This window comes from Sesamum indicum, linkage group LG6 (genome assembly GCF_000512975.1).
Source record: "Sesamum indicum cultivar Zhongzhi No. 13 linkage group LG6, S_indicum_v1.0, whole genome shotgun sequence".
NCBI lineage: Eukaryota > Viridiplantae > Streptophyta > Magnoliopsida > Lamiales > Pedaliaceae > Sesamum > Sesamum indicum.
Window position 1 is genome coordinate 3,219,615 of NC_026150.1, and position 22,075 is coordinate 3,241,689.

Sequence of the window (22,075 nt, forward strand, 5' to 3'; positions counted from 1 at the left end):
GGTTCAAAAGAAATAATTGACTATGTTTTCAGAGGTCATATGTATGATTAATAATTACACTAATAGCTCAAAAATGGAGCCCCCCACCTTTCAAAAATCACAAGGATACAACATCGGATCAGATCACATAGTCAATAAACATATGGCAATAAGTTACAAGATATTGATGGCAAGAAAATATTACCAGCGGTGGAACAGTAGTTTCTGCTCCTGATCTGGATCACATTCCTACGGCTACTCCTTGTTCCTGGAGGACCTGTCTTTCCTATGCCCACCAAGAATACGAGAAATCTGAAGACCTCTACTGAAAGCTTGGTTGAACAACATTCGAGTCTGGAATTCGGACACGAAAGGGAACCATGCGAGAAAGGCCACTGGTGTGAAGAGAAGCAATCCCATAACGATTTCATAGCCACGTGCTAGAGTTCGAACTGAGCCCCAGAATCCAGCTTTTTGGACGATGGGTTTGCATGCTTGTGCAATCTGTGAACAGTCAGTCATGTTATGTAATGAAAGAGAACTGGTGAAAGAAAGTGGGAGATGGACAAAATAGAACTAACCAGAAGCAAGCCCCAGCCGGTTGGCATGAAGGCAAGTATGCAGACAACGATGTCTCTTGGCGTCATGTGAGGGAGAGCGATCAGAATAGCAAGGATGGAGACGAACGTAACAAAGATCAAACCCTTGATGAGACGGAAGACGAGTTGGAAATTTGCGCTGAATTTCCTACGTCCCACTGATATCGTCTGGAGAAGAAACCAAGAAGGAATATAAAATTAGAACCTCAGTGCTAGCATTAGAGAGAATGTCTACAAATAGCCTCACCTTCATGACAAAGAGTATCAGGAAGATCACCAGCCATGATATGCCGTATACCTGTGATCCATTCGAGTATTATCAAAAAGTTCAGAAAAATCAAAGCCAACAAACATGAAAAAATTTGAGGGCCACAGAAGTTTCAAAACAACGCACCCAAACGCTTTTGGTAGTCCTGGTGATGTGCAAGTGATAGACCAGCCCATACTGATAAATGAAAAACCTTAGTGCTAGTATTATCTCAGCAATGATACCACGCTTTCCAGAATGACGGAGATGATCTTGCTCCTCCTCCCACCATGATTCCCAACTCTTCTCTGGAGGCACACCGATACCTCCTCTGTTACTGATCCACTTGTTCCAGTCAGTCCAATCATCAACAATCTTTTGCCACTCAAAACCAGACGGATTGAAGAGGAATGGAGCAAAGAGCCAGGTCCCCACCATAAACCACATGGATACAGTGATCAGGATATATGCAACCGCACCTCTGTAGGTCTGGCCAAATATTTGATAAACAAGAAGCAATATCATTAGCTCAAGCCCCTTAACAAAGTGGCTGCGAGAGTACAGCCGATAGTTCTCAGCAAATTTTGCATGGAACACGACAAACCCACGACCCGTGGCCCTATATTTTGCACCTCCATGGAGTAATGTCCTCCCGTAATAATGGGTCTTAGTTCCAAGTGAGAAGGTGAAAAACACGGGTGCCAACTGTAGCTGCATGAGTATGAATTCACTTAATGCAGTTCGGAAACCCTTTTCCAATCCAATTTCCATCATCATAGGAAGAGCCATCAGAAAGCCAATTTGCACAAAGGACTGAGAGGCCAGAGCAATTTCAAGAGACTTATTGTCTCGAATTCCTGGTTGTGTACTTAAGCCTTTTTCTAGACCGCTAAGAACAAGATAGAGGCGGCCATAAAGAAACACATAGACAGTGAGAACAGTAATCTGTGATGGGAAACAAAACCACGTTAGAAAGTGTGAAAAGAAATTCGAAAAGCAACTGTTAGCTAATGCATCAGTATCACATACCAAGGTACTGAAGTAGAAACCAATGGTGGTGAAGTAGCACGATAGCATTCGAAAGAAGTCAAAACGATGCCCCAGCCTATATAAATCACGACTCAATGTTTGTTCTCCATTTCCATTGGCAATTTTTGCCTCAAATAGAGAAATCTGATTAAGCCCTACATCCCTCCCTTTACCAACTTGTATGTATTCATGATGGGTTACATTGCCTTCACGAAGTGTAGAATTGAAGCCTGCACTTGAAATTACATTATTAACACAAGCTCCTGCCACCCACCAAACGAAATTCAAAGGGTTTAAAGAACAAAATTATGAGCATACCAGCAAATATGTCCTCACTCAGGTTGATAATCTTGGAAGCTTTGCTTACCCCACCTCTCGTAAGGTGAAACAGTCTATCAAATACATCTGGGTGACCATAGTGAAACCGAACCCTGTATGAATAGTAAGGAAATCAACAATTAGATGTTTTTCATGAACTTGACATGAACCGTGAATAATGAATAATTAAAAAGGAATGTGAAAACTTACTTAAGAGGGTTGGCCAGCAATCGCTGACCGATAGTAACAAAACTTGTTTCTTGATTAGACATAAACCATGCAAGAGAAGAAACACTGCATCATGTAGTAAAACAATGATGGGGTTAACTAATCAAGAACGAATAGATCATTTTCAGCCAGGACCTCTTAGTTTTGACAGAGCACACACCTTCCAGTGAAAATGTGTTCCCTCAGGCCAAGAATTGATGGGTGCCTAACATCATGCCTTTTAAGAAATTCTTGAAGCAAATTTCTCATTTTCAAAGCTTCTTCCATGTAGTTATCCTACACTTAGATTTTCATGTCAGGGCTCAGAAGAGAGAATTCAAAAAGCCAAATGAGCAAAAAATGCTAAACCTGATTCATATCAATTGTTTGTAAGCCTTCTCCACGTGTGAAAATAATCGCATGATTCTGATTTTCAGGCTTCCCTTCACCCAGGATAGCAGGGCCTGGAAGTTTTATACGGTAGATAATCTGCAGATGTAAATCCATCAAATCAACAAAAATCAGTTGCAAAAATAATGTAGAATTATGATTCTCCATCGTTACATGAATCTTCACAGTGCAAGAGCAACAGTCTAAAATAAGTCGTGAAAGAAAGGAGACATTGCATTGATAATCAATATTTCTGAAATTTTTTAGCTACCTATTATCTCATCTGGCGAAACATATCATTACCTGATCCAGATTCTGCCCTGGCTCTGAAGAATTTGACTTTGGCAAAGCAGCCTTCACTAGAGTGGAATAGTAAACCTTATCATTAACCTTCTTGGTTCTGTCTTTACTTGGTTCTTCAACTTCATCAATATATGCTACTCGAAGAGATGGATACCTGTACAGGAAAATGCATGATTAGGTGATGGAGATCACAAGACAACAACCTCATGGTTCTGCAACTCTTACGTTGTCATAAGTCTCAATATATCTTGTGCACGAGGATCTCCAGACCGTTTTTGTATACCGTATAACTGGCAAGACACAACATATGTAAACTTCATATCAGCCACTGCTTGACATTGTGTCCAGAGCGACCTCTCTCCCTTCATCTGATCCTCATTCAACTCAATGGCCTTATAGCCTTCCATTAAATCTGTTTAAGTTGAAAAGAGCAGCTGCTTACACACAATAGTTTGTACTTAAACAAGAAAACCAGTAAAAAAGGCATAAACTGCAAAATGTTGCTCATTGACATAACTCAGAGTCAACATATATTACCATCATCCTTAGCCATATCAAGAAATGCTTGGAGTTCCAGAGCTTTGCGATAATACATCATTCCTCTAACTGCCACAAGTTAGAAAAAACATAAGTCCAGAAAGATAGACTTTGTGAACAAATAAATTCAAAGGAACACCCACTCAAATCTAGCAGAGGCACTTCCAACCCGCATGACTTAAGTTAACAAAATCAAAGGCATAAAATGTAATAGGCATGCATGACTCTGCCAATGCCATGATGACCATTGATTAGCAGGTTGTATCACTATAAAGGAAACTCAGCATTATCACATGTTTAATTTGTTTAGGTCTCCTTTTATCCAAGGTGTGGTGTCAAAACAGAACAGGCTATAAAAATTGTCAACCTCCAATGGTTTCATTTCAAGCACCCGACACCCCGCCTAAAAATAAATGGCAAACCGATACGAGAGTGCAGATCACACAATGCTGAGAATTCTATTTATCCTACCAGTCCTGGTCAATGTTTGGCCCCTATAGGATGCCCACAGGCGTAGCTGTTCTTCCAATTCATCAGACCCTCTAAGTTCTTCTTCATTGGAACAGTCCACACGCTCCAGAAAATTGTTCCATTCATCTGCATGATATTAGTTTAAGGTCAGCAGAGAAGGAGAAATACGATACACCTGATAAAAGCCGAAACACAAACCTGGGAAAATTTTCTGCAAGTAAAATAGAATGGAAACACCATCCTCATTCGGTACTTCTAGCTCAGGCAATGAGAAGAGAACCTCCTCCGTGTAATATGGAGTCAAAACACTACATAGGAATACCACCAAACAAAGAATCAGCTTGCAGAATGGTTTCAGACATGTCCAGCAAGTGTGTAACTACTGATGATTTAGGCTTGTAGAATAATGTAATCGACCACAAAGTCAACCATGAAAAGAGAAATATTAGTATGGCGCAGGAGCCAATGCCATTGAGAAGTCACCAGGAATACATAAATTAATGGAAATCTTAGTTTAATACTGCTGTTAATGATATTTGATTTATTTACTCTCCTAAGATTTTGCACCAAATAATATGATTTAACTGTCAAACCAAGATGCAAGTGTTCATCGAGTGGGCGCAACTCTTTGAATTTTGCTAATATTATGTTGCCGCATTAATCACCAACCAATTCATTAAGAAAGTCCTACCAAGAGCTGTCATGCAATAAGGTGTAATTTTTCATATAACATAAACTCAAGTCTCCACCAATGTTTTCATTTCTCAGGATTTGTTCAACCAAGTCTTGTCAATTAAATTTACCCATAGCTAATTTCCCCTAATTTGGGATCTCCGTTGCACCTTTATTCTGGCGCCTAAATGCATTTGCTGGAGTAAACCCCATGTGTCTATGCAACTTAACCAGGATGCACGCATTAAATTATCTCCATTTTCCTCAGCATCAAAATCAATCGAGGATGAGCTGAAGGTAAAAAGTTCAAACAGACACATGGATACATGATCTTTCAAATCATATTCAATATTTGGGCAAATGACTAAAACAGATCTATTTGTGCCACACAGAGAAATGAAAGCGAAGGCATAGCTAACAACTCACGAGAAAGATAACATATTGCGGACTTTAGGAGCTGAAGGCATGTCCATAAACAAGGAATTGGAGAAGAAGGAAATACGCCTCCTGGCTTCTAAGTTCGATGGTACATCCATAGCAGATTCCTTCACCGTTAGCAACAAGTACAACCTCTTGATCTGTGTAGAGGGATAGATGAAAATCATAAACAAGTATAGATGATAAGAGTTAGTAAGTTACATCGGCAGAAGCAGACTTATTATTACCTTCTCTTTCCAAGCCTCCGATTCAGGAGCTGGAAATTTGATGGCACCAGCTGAAGCAAATAACTGATACTGCTGATCAAGAGGAACCATTCCTTCATGTCCCGACCCACCATGAATTGAATCTAACAAGCTATTTAGGAAATGGACTACAATAAGAACACACCATCCAGGCCTTAGAAGTTGACACTTGCAAGGTGAAAGAAACATTACTTGGATACATGATCTTCCATCATTATATCTCGGGTCACCACTTCCAGCATATCCTGGAAAAGAATGACAACTTGATCTCTGTCCTCCTGTTTATTAGCTAGCTGCAAAATGCCAGATTGAGTGTCAAGTTTATGCATGCATACTACAATCTTAAAGAGAAAATAAACTTCAAGAAGTAATTGCAGTTAAAACAGAAAAGTACCTACCAGGTATTTTACAAGCTTAACAAAAAGCTCATACAGACTTGGAAGAGCACTCATCTTATATTCAGTTAATAGATCATCCTCCTCGATATGCTTGTCAACTTCAGAAAATATGTACTCAATAACTCTGACAAATACACAAGTTGATTAGAATGAGTGAAGAAATGGGCTCAAACTGCAAGCAATGAGTACTTACTCTTTCTCTCGATTGCCACGAACTAAAAATTTTACGATGTTCCGGAATGAAGCGTAACACTCACAGACAGCAGAATACATATAATCATCGGACTTAATCCGCTTTTTCAGTTCGCTGTCCTTGCCATTACTGTCTTTAGCCATATCCACTGCTATTGGGATCTGTTTGATCCAATAAAATCAGTTAGCCAGACATTTTTTTTCAAATCTCAACTAATCACTTCCTTATCAAGTGATGGAAAAGAACCAAAATAATGTAAACTTAACATCAAACTGTTATCTTCTTTCAGAATGAAATACTTGGTCGTTTTACACCTTAAATAATAAAGCAGTGAATCTTGGGGATGGGTGTTTTTGCCAACAATATTTTGGGGATTACTTTAGAAGTATCTGAATCACCCTTCAGTAGAATATATTATTGTTTAAGGAGTACAACTCTCACATTCCTTTTTAAAAGTATTATAACTTTCTGATTGATCATGAACAACTGGGAAGAATAATTATTTTGTCCACCTTGGCTTAGTTATGAAGAGAAGTTTCTCCAATAGAGTCCAAAAATGCAGGTGACAAAGAAAAAATTACCGTGATGCCTAAAAGATAATGAAGAAACAAACACAAGGGAAGGGTTCTAATTTAAACAGAAAGGGTCAAAAGCAAACCTTGCTTGCAAGCAAAAATGGAGGCCACTGCATCAGCTCCAAATCACGATCAGCCCAATATGGAACAAGCAACAGATCCATTTCCCTAATAGTGGAATTTGCACAATCAAATAAATAGATATATGTCTCAGTTTTTTTCCCTTTTCATACCCAAACAAAACAGGATCAAAGAGAACCAATGACAGATTTCAAATTCAGACAGAAGATCACCTATTACTAATAAGATCCTCCTCTCTGAAACTTGTAATAATTTTGTTCCACAACTGAGCAAATCTTGCAGCTTCCTTTTCCTTACTGGATGGAATCTGCCATAGTGACATTAATACAAATAAATGCGAATTCCAGTAATGTCATGTATTACCCAATATATTAGTAAAAAAGAAGCTAAAATATGCTACCACTTCAAACTTCCGGGAAAAGGTGGCCTTCAGTCCTTTCTTTTTAGCTGGCTCAGCTTTCTCCTCTGGAATTAAACAGGCATTAAAAGCACCAGGCAATGACTGGAATCGGGATCTAAGCATTCCTAGCGTTCGAATCTAAAAACAAAAAGAAGACAAAGGTCAATCCCAAAAAGAGAAAAATAAATAAGCTTCTGCATGAAGGACAAGTCATTTTAAACATTCATCTCAGCTTTAGTTTTGTGGAAATATCTTATTACCAGACTCATGCCATGAACCGAATTGCCTTACACTAAAGCAATAGAGGAAACATTTGTTTTCCAAGAAAACTAACAACCACAAACAGCCCAAAATTCTTCTAGCAATAAGTCTAAAAATCTTTTTGGCCATACACATGTTGTTCATTTTCTGACCATGCTTGATGTAACATAAAAATGCTCTGTAACTAACACCAACTACCTGAAAGGGTAATAAATTTAAGTACTGCTACGCAGTGAGTCACGTGTATAGTTATGTTCATATTCAACTATGGGTATGCTTTTTCTTTCTTTCTTCAAATCCTAAGTAAGAACAAAGCTAAAGTATTCAGATTAAGAGTTCTGCCAATGCCGCAAGACAGCTTCGAGTCTCCAACAATCGACAAAAATCTAACAGATCACAGATGTTATGAAGGTTAATGTAATGAGGGGAAGTTGTCCTGACCTCTCCAAGGCGACGGAATGCACCATATATACCTCCAAACAGTGTAGAGAATATAGCATACCAGATCTGAGAATCCATGAAATAAACCTGAAAAGGAAGAACCCATAAATTGATGTTCTCCAAATAGAAAAGAAAACAAAAGCCCATATAGAGTACAAGTATAGCATCAAAAAGTAAAACGCAATACTGAAAATAATGCATGATACATACAAGAATAACTGGGGCCCAGAGCGCAATCACGACACCTATGTTGTTCTTAGCTGCAAAACACATCATATGGAAGTTCAATAATTAGCAAGCAATTACAGTTCCAAAACATCTATCCAACTGTCTCTATTTGTGCTTGTGTGTGAAGTAACTTAGCTGCAGATGGCAGCCTTCTTGATTACCTTGGGGAAAAAACTCATGCCACTGGTAGATTGATATATGAACATTCATGATAGCCTGTGTTGGACCAACCAGAGGCTTAATCTGCAATGGGAATATATAGTCAGCGAAATTAGTATAATGTCATCATGGATATGGATTATGAGAAAACAATCAAAACACAACAGGTCAACAAACAAATAGATACTTTTCCTCCCTTGAACGCCATAAATATGAATCTCATCCCTTAGCCAATGAAATGTGCTTAGAGCAAACCAAAATGCAATAAAACCAACACCAATAGAATTTTCAGCACTACAAATGTGATTAAATTGGATCCAACAATAGGAGAACATAATAGATCTTCATGTGCAGATAAAACGTGCATGAAATCAATACGAAATAAAGAAAATGGATAAGGGAGGCACCTCGATATAAAAACTGAAAGCCAGCTTTGTAATGATAAGAAGCACCCAGAATAGTGTATACCTAAGAATTCGAAAATGTAATAAAACATCATATACATGAAATATATAACCAAATGAGTAATGTCCTTGACACCTTACTTGAAGAGAGAAAATGTGCTTTCATGCATTCCCCTTCCAACATAGAGTCGAGGCTGCAAGATATTAGAGTAGAAACACAGGTTACAATCTGAATTCCATTCCAATTGACCGAAAACACGGTATCCACAAAGACCTATTCCTCACCTGTGACCACCACATCATTAGCATCACAATTTTATAATTGGAACTTTCAAGGAACCGGCGAATGAATGGAAAAAGGAAAAGCACGCCAGCAAGCATATTTGGCGACAAGTAGATAACTACAGCCAAGATAAATAACGAAGGAGAACTTGAACCGTTGCCAAACCAACTTTTGATAGTTTGAGCAAATCCAGGAGGATTCTCCCATGTATAAGCATAAGTAACAGGGAGGATAACCACCCATGCAGCAGCAGACACAACCTTTAGAATGTATCGTAGTTTGACATGGAAGGACATACTCCTTCTAGCTTTCCAACTCAGAATTACATCAAGGATGGCTGCACAAAATAGGCATATAATATCACAAGAAAGAAGCACACAATACTTGGTATTGGGATCTTCATAATATGACATAAAAATCAATAGCACAACCACAGATATACTGGAGCACCAACATATAGCTAACATCTTTAAGTGAAATCTTCCATTATTGCAGTCTATATGACAGATGGTAACAGCATAATTGAAATGTTACCAAGACATGCTAGCATACATCACCATGATTCCCGACCATGCCCATTTGGTATCACGACATTTTTAAGCCATTGAACAAAATATTTGATGATTTCCAGAAATAATTTGTTGTAGTACTGTGTTCTGTTGTCATTCTTTTCAGCACCTTTAGTTATCAACAGCAGGGCAAATTCATTAACATCAAGAATGAACAAATGAGAGCTACATATTATGAAATGCCTTCAAAAGCAAAAATGCATCATAAATGCGCCACTGAGCTAGAAACAATTACATACCTTGCCCAAGTTTCAGTATTGCAGCAGTTATAAAGATGCTTAATACTTTCTTGAAAACATCAGCATCAAAAACCGAACTTGGCTGTCCCGAACCATTCCAAGCAATAATGATCATGGCCTTGGTAGACAGAGATTCCCGACATCAACATTAACAAATAAAAGAACAGAGGGAAATGATCGCAGGAAAAAAAATTGAGATGTTCGAGGTAGCAAACCTGCAAGCACAATATGAAGAAACTCCACATTCTGTCAAAGCTTCTGAAGATATGCCAATATGATCGGATCTCGACAAAATTAACTTTCCCCATCCATCGGTCTCTCACAGGCCTATTTTCCTAAATTCACAGAAAATAACATTCAGTTTTATTAGAAGACACTGTGAACTAGGCTACAAGTAATCAGCCAAGTGATAATGACGAACATCAGAAAATGGACTCTCAATAAATGAAACTTGGGAATCTTCTAGTCGTCTGTGTAAATTTCTTGTGCCAAATATAGAAAAATAATCAATGACCCAGCAGGTTTCCAAGTGATAATGACGAACATCAGAAAATGGACTCTCAATAAATGAAACTTGGGAATCTTCTAGTCGTCTGTGTAAATTTCTTGTGCCAAATATAGAAAAATAATCAATGACCCAGTAATCAGCCAAGTGATAATGACGAACATCAGAAAATGGACTCTCAATAAATGAAACTTGGGAATCTTCTAGTCGTCTGTGTAAATTTCTTGTGCCAAATATAGAAAAATAATCAATGACCCAGCAGGTTTCTCTTTCCTTTGTCGAGGGATTACATAAAGTTTAATTTCATATCGCATGCTTATCTGTCTGGCCAAAGCTTAGAACCTGGGTCACCTAGTCCTCTACCATTGTGAGCACGAAAATATCTAAAATGCTTAGGAGTAGGATCATGTTAGAGCGAATGAAAAAGTAAACAAAAGATAACAATATTGTATACAAAAATATATTGAATTAGTAATTCTGCTGTCCCCAAGATTATTGGATATCATTCACAAGTCAAAATGGCAGCTTTCCCAAGCGGACCTTAGAAAATTCATTAAAATGATTTGAGAATTCCGTGTTATCCAGCCTCAGCATTGCTTTGAATTAGTAATTCTGCTGTCCCCAAGAGTATGGGGTATCATTCACAAGTCAAAATGGCAGCTTTCCCAAGTGGACCTTTGAATTTAAAATGATTTGATATTTCCTTGTTTTCCAGATACAGCATTGCTTCTTTGTGGCCAAGTTCCAAGTTGATGTTGCATCACTATAGCCTATCACTAGCAACTTTCTCATCATGATCTTTCTGCCTGTTTTCAAGTACAAATCTTTCCTCCACTCCCCAGACTTCCATATCTCACCCAACCTCGGTCACCAAGAATATAATTATGTTCCCTTGAAAATGGAAGTCATAAGTGAAGATTTCAAAATATTAAGTTGTGAGTTGCCTGATTTCAGTTTGTAATTTGAGAATATACAGAGGATTGTATAGCAGCTTCCACCAGGTTACCAGGGCGCCACACTTCATTGAGATTGTGCTGCCTGGCTCGGCTCTTCTCCAAACAGTAGTAATCTAAGATGGCGAAGTATTATAAGATACAAATCCGACACTTGGATGCAATGCCACAGCAAAACTACAGTTTCATACCCACATCTCAATCATCTATGCAAGGGATACATCGATCTGATCTACAAGAAGCACAGGAGCAAAAAGAAGCTAGAAGTTCACTTTCTATCTGAAAGGAGTTACAGCCATCCACATTAATATGGCTTTAAATGTGATAGTACCCCACACGAAGAACATGATCAATCCCCCTGATTTTATGCATGAAACTCCCCAAAAGAAATATAGAACAGAGAGATGGTCCAAAATCATTTTTGTTTAAAGGGACATACAGAGGCTTTGCACAAAGAAGGGGAAATACAGAGCATTCTTCAACAGTGCTGGCAATTTGAACTCTTGGGCTCATTGTCACCACATTGCGAAAGTCAATCATCACAACACGTGTTTTCGAGAACGTGAAAATCCTCATGCCATACATACCTCATTCCTTTCACTCTGGAGTTGATCCACAGGCTTACAGAAAAAATCAGCATCAGCACGCATGGGCCAACCTAAACGGAAACAATCTACAGACCTAGATTTTTATAAAAAAATAAGTAAACAATTTAGACATAAGCAGATTTATTAAAATGTCGAATATTACTTACCAAAAGTATTCATTCAGATCATCATAATTTCTCCACTGCGAGTGTTTTGATTTTGCTTTTTTGCTTCTTGCAGCTTCCTGATAATCAAAAAGGGTAAGTTACAGTTAAGGAATAGGAATATTATCAGTTAAATAGTGAAATAAAACAGTAACAAAATTATCCAAGTAATACGAGCTATACCCTAGCAATCACTTCATAAATTGGAGTAACAACTTTTTTCAGGAAAGCCTCCTCCTCTCCTCCATAGGCTGGCTTCACATTTTCCCCAGTCATTGGACTAACATTTCCGGCAAGCATACCATAAAGTTCAAAAGCCATCTGACAAAGATAAAAAGCCAAAAGAATTACTTAACCAAGTCAAAAGTTGAATTATTTTCCCTTCATAAAGAAACCCTTCTCCAAAATCTGATATTAAGAAAATAAATTATTGCAGGATAACACCCCCTGTGGTAGCACCACCATAGAAATTGAACGAAAGCAACATACAGTTCCAATTGCAGTAAACAGAACCAGAATTGAGTCAATTGACAACCTTAAAACCATAGTACCTAGTGACTCACAAGAACCCTTTCGGCAATCTTTTCTCCCAGCACCATTTTTACTGTTCTGGTTTACCAGGGAAATATCTGGTGCCACTTGGCTTGACTAGTGCGCTCAGAGTTCTAAATTTGATCTATGTGACAGTGCTGGTTTAAAATCTTCATGCTTAGTTATTGTCAATTTGCATCAACAAAGATACTTTGTATCCTTTAGACACACCATCCAGTAAAGTGAAATGTGCAAAAATGTACTTACAGGCAAGAAAGCAAATAAACAGCTTCAACTAGCAATGACAATGTGATGAAAGCTCATTTATTTAGACCTACCCCCACAGCCATGTCTTGACAAGGAAGGTCCAACTTCTAAATATATCTTGGAGAATACACAACACGTTGCATTAAAGATACCTTTCAAGAATAACATAGTTGCTGTCCACTCCAGAGAGTATAAAGGTTGTAAATGACAAACTTCAGTACAAATAACCTTCCTAGTGAAAAATTATGACAGTGAGATTCGACTAGCCCATAAACCCAGAAACTCATTTTGTCTCACTAGCATCATATAGTAATACAATGTTATGTTAAATCTTTCATAGCAATCAAAGCTACCAACTCATATGTGCTTCAACAATCAACCATTATCTTTATCCATTGATTTAATAACTACACAAGTGAAATGGAACAATAAGAATTCACGTACAAGATTTTCCACTCGATCCCCTATCTAACATCAAAACTGATAAGGACACAGTATCATACTTTTCCAAAACATAGTATCAAAGGCATGCCAAGAAAATAGAGAAAATAAGCATCTGAAAGCATTCACGATGATATCTATAGCGCACTCCGACATAAATCTTAAATAATACATTCCCATGTGCAACAGTATCATATTCTTTTGAAAGCATAATATCAAAGTAAAATGCAAGAAATCATTCGTCTCTGTTTTCATCCTGTTTAGTTTGTGCAAAGGAAATAAATTCTGAAAGCATACATGATGATATATGTAGCAGAGGCACTCTGGCATGAATCTTAAATTGGCAGCCTCTCCCCAAATAAGAAGATACAGTCCCATATATAACAATTTACGCTGTTGGACTTCTTGTTGTATAGTGGGTAACCTGTGATTATATACAATCAACAAACTGTCAGCAACCTACCAATGCACAAAGAACAAGTCATGGTTAAACCATATTTTCATCCATAGATATCTAAATAAGAGATTAACATCACAGGAAAAATTACAAGATTCTCTCCAAAGCCAATAATTAGATAACATGCTCCACATCTCAATTGCAATGGAAAATATTAAGACACAAACTACACTACTAGGACAAACTTCCATGATTCAACCCCATTGACATGAATATTGACAGTAACCAAACCTAAGGATTACGAGATCTTCATAGAAAACATCACTGCTGAGTAAAGATCCTTGAGTTAGAAGCATACCAGAGGCTACTTTTGCGATCCAAATACTTGCACCACTTCTTATAGTTCTTGAATAGCTTCTTCATCACTTCATCTAGAGCACGCTCATCCAACTAAAAGCACATAAATTGTTAGAATTGCTTTACCACAAAAAAGTGAGATAAGGATGGATGCCTACCGCCATCCACCAAGAGAACCAAAGTAAAATTAGAAACAGCCTAGCTAAGATATATTTTAAATGTAGTTATAGCTTAATCCGTGTTTTCAACATCTTAAATTGTTGTTCGTCTGGTCGAAGGGCAAAGCTTAAATTAGTCTATAATGAGGCAAAGAATCCTTAGCCAGATCTTATAGGGTCATGAATATTTGCGAATAGCTCCTATGCCTCAAGGGATCAAGCATGTAGGCCAGTTAAGTGGTTGCCAAAATATGTTAACAAATGACAAGGCATCAAAATGGTATCAGGGCACCCTGATGATGCAACCAACTCAAGGAATAGTGGAATTGCAACACATGGCCTTTAAATGGGTGAGGAATATGGACGTAGGCAGCGCTTTCATTGGGCAAGGTCGGCACCGTGCATGACTCATGGCATAAAATGAATGACTTATAAGGTTTGCAGTAATTCCTAATAGTTAACATGGGTAATCCTTTTTTGCCTGATTGATGGCAGCTGTCCAACATATTGGCAAGGGCAACAATCCATGTTAATACAGAATTCATTTACAAATGAGCCCCCAGCTTTTAGATAGTGAAACCACATATTGAACAGGATAAACTGGGATGTGAAAGGCCATCTGTCCACATTACCCCATTATAAGATTGACAGAGCTCCCATCATTATACGAAACAAATGCATTAACAGAATAAAATATCAAATTATGTATATTAATTACAGCATAAGCAAGACTATGTTTTCTTTCGAGACAGCCTTAAGAGAACAATAAGGAATGCTCAGAACTTCCAAGAGAGAGAAGAGGTAGGAGAAGCTTTTATCGTCATTACATTTGAGTTCATGAAAGGACGAATTAAAGTGATTCAGGAACCCTTGCAAAGGGACGAGAACACCAAAAGACAGAAGACAGTTGCAAGAAAGCAAACCTTGGGTTGTTGATCTGGCTTTGGAAACTGTCGTATGTGTACATTTGCAAGTAGCAAAATCAAATGCTCCCTCTGATTTGCCACGTTATCTTTCTGCAAATCAATAGCCAATAGCAATGGGATTCAATGGGACATTTAGGTTTGTAATCTCAATATGCACAAATCCTTACTCTTTCATCTGATGCATGGAATATGTAACAGCAAGTTATCATCATCATTTCAAGATGGGATAGACGGTAGCTTTTACCTGAAAACCAAACATAGCTTGAAGCCAGTCAAGTATATCTTCATCCTTTTTCTTCTTGTAATCCTTTGGCCAAGGAAGACCTCTGGTATTCCGAAGTGCAACTACAGCGGCTTGAATCTGCAGGTTAAGGTCATGTCAAGTAACACAAAAAAGCAAAATCATCAAAAGAACAAACATAAGCAACAGAAAATCAAACAAGGAGATAAGATGACTCCAAACCTCTGGATATTTCATGATTGCCTGATTTGCACTATCAGGATCAAGAGGCAGAATATTATAAGGGACATAGATTTCTGTCTTCTCTGCCACTTTATCATGAGTCTCCAATATCTGTGGAAATGAAAACCAATGAAACATTCATGTTCAAGAAAAAAAAAACAATGAGAGACATTATTGATTCGGCTTGAGGGTCATCCATGAAATCAAGTGTAGGTGAAAGAAGACCAGACATGGGAATCACATCAAACACAGGATTGATATTACCTCACGATCAACTTCCACAGCCTGTGTCTGATTAACTGCTTTCAAAACCTCAAAAAGAACATTAGCCGTTTGGTATGCTTTTGTCAGCTGTGCACTGCCATTTTCAGAAGTTAGATCCTAAAGAACAACAAAAGTTTACCAAATGATAAACAATAAATTATATACAACATTTGCACCTTGAAAGAAGGAAGGATGAATAATTGATAAAAACTCACCGATCAGCTTTGTCAGCAGCATTTTGCAAAGCTTGGATATACTTTCTGTAGTAATGCTGATAAAAGCTCTGCATTTCACGTGCATCACTTTTTTTTACTCTTCCCATTAGGGTGGGATCATTTTCCTGTAAACAGCAAACACACAAACAAATTTTAAAAAATTGGAAGCATGTTATATTTAATGAATAATTTTTCCCAAGAAAACTAATAAAATAGGAGGCTCTGTGAAGTTCCTTCTGTTATAGATAACATATAAACCATTGCAACCATGCAATAACCTGTTAAACTTAAAAACAACTGGCAGAACTTCCACTTGGGAAGTGTACAAGACCATGGAATTAGGGTCAATGTGGAAACATGCCATTTCCTAAAATCAATATCCAGAAAAAGTGTTGTCCAAGCGAGCCCAAGAAGGATGCCTACACTTAACACTATCTGACTGAGACTTCAAAACTAAGTCAACATGGAAGAGTTCTCCAGTCATAACAGGTTAATCAACTTAAAAATTGATCTACAGATTCTTACCAGGAAAGTTGATGATCCTCTAACATGTTAGAATTCATCAGACCAACAGTTTAACACTTCTATTTTACATGTGACTTACAAGGATGTACTTGCAAATAGACCGATGACACCCAGAAAAGTAAATTCAAATTGCTTGCAGTAATAAGCTTTTACACAGCACCAACTTTATATAAAAAACATAAAAAATGAGGAGTTTGGTAGAATGCTAAAACTAATACATCGCACTATACGAAATTACGAATAGTTGGACCTTTTTCCAGATTTACTCTGTAAAACTTGATTTTTTCATAAATGTCGTAAAAGGAGACCATGGAACTACTTTGACATGTTTTAGCATACTGACAGAATATAAGTAGTGCTCACTCTAGTCTTTGATATGAACAATACAAAGTCCATCAAAAAATTTTCAGCAAAACAAAATTATACTAAAGTAATTGTGGTACTGATATCATGAAGCTCCCAAACTCTATTCTCTTGTAAACCTTACATTCTTCAGGTACTATGTGAAAAGTAAAGTAGCTTTCAACCAGATTTTGAAACTTGATCCCAAAAAGAAGTGGGTAAGAAAAGGCAGTTTTTCTCTATATTTATTTCTATAGCTTGCAATCAGATAGTGAAGGAGAAAATATCCATCATATCACGGAAGCACCTTGGTTAGTCTAATTATTTATGTAGTGGTCCATTAAGTATTTAGAGAAATAAAGCTAAAAGGAACTAAACATAAAGGGTTCATTTGGATCTTTTCCAAATAAATCAAAAAGGTCCCAAAGAATTGGAATGCCACGATCCAATATTCTTTCAGCATCTCAGCCTATTATTAACGTGAAGCAGAACATACTTACCCCATTTTCAATCGTGAGACATCCATCCCATTTTCCCATGATAACAAAATCACTAATAACTGATGAAACAGAGAGATGGATGCAACAACCGTAAGATGGCTATTGATAATAACTGTTGCTTCAGGAAGCAAGAACTAGCCAGAAATTCCAAATAGAGTACTCTTAACAGTATAGAGTCTTACTTCTACAGATTGTTTAAAGCATATGTGACATGCTTGATTATGTAAAATGATTCTAATGCACCAAGTAGATCATTCAAGCACCCAACAAACTTTTCATATTTACCCTTTCAAGACGTTGCAAAAGAGCTGTTTTAAATTGACGAACACCACGTCCACTCGAAGTGGGATCCAACCTATGGGCTTTCTCAAAAGCATAAAACCTACCTGCATAAGTTATACATTAGTGTTTAAGAATTCTTCAACCACATGACAAAAGCACAATCATTAAAAGAACTTCACAAAAGTTCACTTAGCCAATGCAAGAGCACATAGAGAAGATAAGACAGAAAAAAGATAGGTGAAAAAAACAATACAAATAGAATAAATTTAAAACATATAATTCAATAGTTTACGTGAATTCTATAAACCACAGGTTATCAAAACACACAAATATTAAAAATAGAGGGGATACAGTAGCTTTTGAATTGTCTTTGACCAGAGAAAATGGCAAACATATCTGTAAGTTTTAGGCATTCGAAAAGGCTTTAGCAATTGGGAATAGGGAAACTCTGGAATTGTTGAACACTAGCAACTGCTGAAAATGGTGATGCATCTTATTTCTTGCAACCCCAAAAAACAATGCACATGTTGAGAAACCCATTGGACTTTTGTGACTAAAAGATAACGGTGATTAACAGAAGCAAGGCACGAGAATCCACTGAACCAACCCACAGTAAATAGCTGTAAAGAGCAAACAGGCGGAATTTACTAGCAATGACTCTTAAATAAAGAAAATGCAGATTCATGGGATATCTTCTTTTTCCTTCAGCAATGAAAGTCTCATGCTTTGAAGAATGCAAACTAGACAATGTCATCTGTCAACAATCTAATTTTCTGACCCTCGACATTAACCCTACTAACAAAATTACACAGGCATGAGGCAAGTCCCTTAAAGCATCAGAAAGTAAAAAATGCACAGCCACATGACACCACATACACATATATCTGAGTTGTCTGCAGGGGAAGGTTTGTGCATTGTAAATACTATAGATATACAAAATCATTTAACGCTTACAGAGGTAGGCAACGCGAGGGTTGCTTGGCTCGACTTCATTGGCAACACGAAGAATGGGTGCAATTTCCACCAGAGATGAAGGAACTACTTCACTGTCAAAAATAGACTCCCCAAGATTCCCCACCGTCTGCGTGCGTGTGATCCGCCGCTGCAGTTGCGGATTCTGCTGTGTGGATCCTCCACGTGATGACATTTTACTTTGTTTCCCCCTTCCTCACCCAAGTATGTAACCAAGAAAATATCTCTAGACAAAATTTAATTTATTATTAACATTCTAAAGAAACAAATCCATGATAAGATAATGCAGTTGTTATCCATACAGAAACAACCAAATCTTGAAACGGCAGTGTCGCGGATACTTAGTATCGCTAATGTGAGAGTTCATGGAAAAAATACTGCAGAAAATCGTGACATACTCAAACAGACAAACCAAGAAAGCTGAACACAATCCTTTACCAGGATAATGAACTAAACTTGATCATTATTCAAACAAGAAAACAACTTCAGGGCCCTTCCTTGAACACCCTCTTACACCTTATACCACCCAAGAACCCACTCCCACCCCTCAAAACTAAAACAAAAGAAAAAGAAGGCGCACACACATCTCAGAACTCAGACAGCAAGTTGAAGTACAGCATAGAATTACCAGCACATAGGAAACAACTACTTCAAGAAACCAACTCAAACCCTTCTCTCTCAAGCAGAAGCAGATCAACAAGACTCCATCAACAATGACATTGATTCGCAATAACTAAAAAAACAGAAAAAAGAAGATACAGAAACACACCAAAAGACAATCATTAAAGTTGGATATTCCTCTCTTTCCGCATTCCTTCCTCACTCAAAGCTACGAATCTTGAGGCAGAGATAGTTCCCCAAAGCAGAACGAGTTCCGAAAATGGCAATGCAGCCCAGCAACCCTAAGAGAGAGAGAGAGAGAGAGAGAGAAAGGGATGAGAAAAAAAGGGCAGTGGGTTGTGAGGGTGCTGTGGCTTTAAGCAAGCTACTTAGCAACAAAGCAAGAAAAAGAGAGAGAGAGGAGAGAGAGAGTAAATATGGAGATGCAACCAACGGTAAGTAAATTAGAAAAGATATTGTGATTTGTGAGGGAGTGGAGAGTGGGGCCTCTGTACTATGGTTTTCCGTGCCGCTCGGTGCCCCTGCCTTTATCCTTTATTACGAGACTACCACTCTGCCCTTCCTAGGAAAAGACAAATGTCTCGTACTTATTTAAGTCCTACACCAAAAAAGTTGAAGAAATAAAATAATAATTAAAAAAAGAAAAGAAATTGCCTTTTAGTGTGAGGATGGATCTACAAAAAGATCAATAGAATAATTAAATTAATTTGTGATGCAATATTTTTTAAATTGTAATTTAAATTTATACATATATATGTGAGTTTAAGTGATTTTTTTATTATTTATGGTTTAATAATTCAACTATACAGTTCCTTAATTACAATCATTTAGGGATTATTACAATTCTCTTTTTTAAAATTTGATGTAATTATACATAAATTCTATTATTTGAAAAACATTTGGAATTTTCTTCCATATAAGAAACAGGTTCATATATTAGTTAAAATTCATTGATTTTCTTGATATTAACAAAAAAATTAAATAATAATATTTATCATTGATTGACTTATTACTTATTTATTACAAGTTAAACAATTTTTTTCTATCTAAATTGCCATTATAATGGTGAAGATACACTCCGTACATGTATTAACGTGTGAAAATATATAAGGATAATTTGATCATAAAAAGATTTATTTAGCTTGCAATAAATTAGTAGTAAGTCTATTTGAAATAAGATAAATTTTTATCTGATTTTTATTAATATAAAAAAGTTATAGTAAGTCAATTTTTTTTTTAGCCCTATTGACGGCTACGATGGTTGTCCCTCATGCACTGTTTAATTTATTTATAAAAATGAATATTTAGTATATTCTTTTTTAAAATATATATATTTATAGTGTATTCGGTATGTTTAATCTTTCCAAAAATAAGTTTTTCAAATTCATCTTGTTAAAGTATTTTATTTGCATGTTGTGCAGACCTAATTAACAATGGTAATAATTGAGTGACCGACGAAATATTAATATAATGATTAAAGTTGATGTTTCTCTAATAAGTTTGAGTCCAGTAAAATATGTAGATATTTATATTGTTTTTCAAATTCATTTTTTTAAAGTATTTTATTTGCATGTTGTGCAGACCTAATTAACAATGGTAATAATTGAGTGACCGACGAAATATTAATATAATGATTAAAGTTGATGTTTCTCTAATAAGTTTGAGTCCAGTAAAATATGTAGATATTTATATTGTTTTAAATAAATTTGTGAGCTTATAATAAAATTTATTTAATTATTTTTTATTATATTGATATATTAATTGAATGATATATTATTTAATTTATTAAAATATTAATATAATTATAAAAATTATAAAAACATATTAAAAGTGCATGGCTTGTGGAAACTGGAAAGCATGTTAGGAGCCGCCACCCTTGCTGGAAAAATTTCTCTCAATGGCATTCACGTAAAAAATAGCAACATCGAGGACAGTTTCACTAACCTGTTTAAAGTTCAAAAAGATAGATTCTTTTCAGTCCAACGTAAATCAGAAAAGGTCAAAAAGCAGTAGCCGTTAAGGGTTGGTCGTGCATGTACCGTATTACCCTCAGAAAACCTGCATAATGTCGGCCCTGCATTTCTCCTTCTCCAAGGAATAATCACAAAACTGAGGGTTAATTTGGGAGTTTCAGCACCCGCGCAGAACCTAATAATCCATTTTTACCACATTAAAAGATGCTAATGACTTTCACCTCTTCCAGCAGGAAAAAAATAAATAAGGTACCAATGTCGTCTTAAAAAATCGAAGCTAAAGTTTAAATCTCATAAATAAATTTAATATTATGTGTTTTAGTCTTATTAAATATTTAGGTATTTGTCTTATCTTATACGAGTTATTGTAATTTATTTATTATTATTAGTTATATTCATATATGGTTAAATAAAAGTATTGCTTATTATATTCATATGAATTATTACAGTTTATTTATCGCTATTAGTAAAAAAATAAAAGTAAACAAACAATTCATCTTCATGATTTTAATAACCTCTTACGTGTGATCCTCGGATTGTTTGTTGATTTATTTAAATAATAATAATAATTCGAATCTGAGGGTACTTAGTTAAATTTCTTTAAAATATCTTATAAGCTCATAAACTATAATAAAATATTTTTAAAACCTATAAAATATTGAAAATTTTAATTTTAAAAATAACCCTTTGAAATGTATTTATAAACTAAGATTTTGAGGTATAATAATCAATAGGATTAAAATTGAAGAAACTCGTTAAAATCATAAAATATATATATATATATATTAAAAACTCACTATTCTTTTTCAACGAGTTTATAAGGTCGTAACGTTATACTGTTTTGAAAAATTTATTATGTTTTAAGCAAACATATATTAACCAAAATGCTTTTAAGCAGTTTTTTATTTTTATACCAAATAAAAAGTTCTTTAAATTTTTCTATCACAATACTAATTATGCTCATTA

The 22,075-nt window shown here is 36.2% G+C and overlaps 1 protein-coding gene across 1 annotated transcript; it reads right to left on the bottom strand.

The window, feature by feature from the left end:
- On the bottom strand, nucleotides 1-19,535 carry LOC105163531 (callose synthase 3). Its single transcript, XM_011081921.2, has 43 exons — nucleotides 19,285-19,535; nucleotides 18,498-18,741; nucleotides 17,547-17,647; nucleotides 15,895-16,019; nucleotides 15,680-15,773; nucleotides 15,416-15,526; nucleotides 15,197-15,313; nucleotides 14,950-15,042; nucleotides 13,870-13,961; nucleotides 13,412-13,538; nucleotides 12,059-12,196; nucleotides 11,879-11,955; nucleotides 11,712-11,805; nucleotides 9,882-10,001; nucleotides 9,667-9,784; nucleotides 8,861-9,195; nucleotides 8,717-8,769; nucleotides 8,579-8,639; nucleotides 8,174-8,255; nucleotides 7,995-8,044; nucleotides 7,785-7,871; nucleotides 7,083-7,220; nucleotides 6,895-6,989; nucleotides 6,685-6,769; nucleotides 6,027-6,187; nucleotides 5,834-5,957; nucleotides 5,628-5,728; nucleotides 5,418-5,547; nucleotides 5,179-5,330; nucleotides 4,279-4,388; nucleotides 4,081-4,206; nucleotides 3,610-3,678; nucleotides 3,298-3,484; nucleotides 3,073-3,226; nucleotides 2,749-2,868; nucleotides 2,561-2,676; nucleotides 2,383-2,466; nucleotides 2,173-2,285; nucleotides 1,855-2,084; nucleotides 973-1,770; nucleotides 826-876; nucleotides 561-746; nucleotides 1-483 (listed from the first exon to the last, which is right to left on the bottom strand). Exons 2-43 carry the CDS (start codon nucleotides 18,688-18,690, stop codon nucleotides 235-237), a joined length of 5,847 nt encoding a protein of 1,948 aa, XP_011080223.1. The 5' UTR covers nucleotides 18,691-18,741; nucleotides 19,285-19,535; the 3' UTR covers nucleotides 1-234.

What these genes read in the sequence shown, in the direction of transcription:
- LOC105163531 (XM_011081921.2), bottom strand. Translation starts at nt 18,690, where the DNA reads ATGTCATCACGTGGAGGATCCACACAGCAGAATCCGCAACTGCAGCGG. An exon ending in AATACTGAAACTTGGGCAAG is followed by an intron (nt 9,196 to 9,666) that starts GTATGTAATTGT and finishes TATTTTGTGCAG; the next exon opens with CCATCCTTGATGTAATTCTG. An exon ending in CGCAATATGTTATCTTTCTC is followed by an intron (nt 4,389 to 5,178) that starts GTGAGTTGTTAG and finishes ATTCCTATGTAG; the next exon opens with TGTTTTGACTCCATATTACA.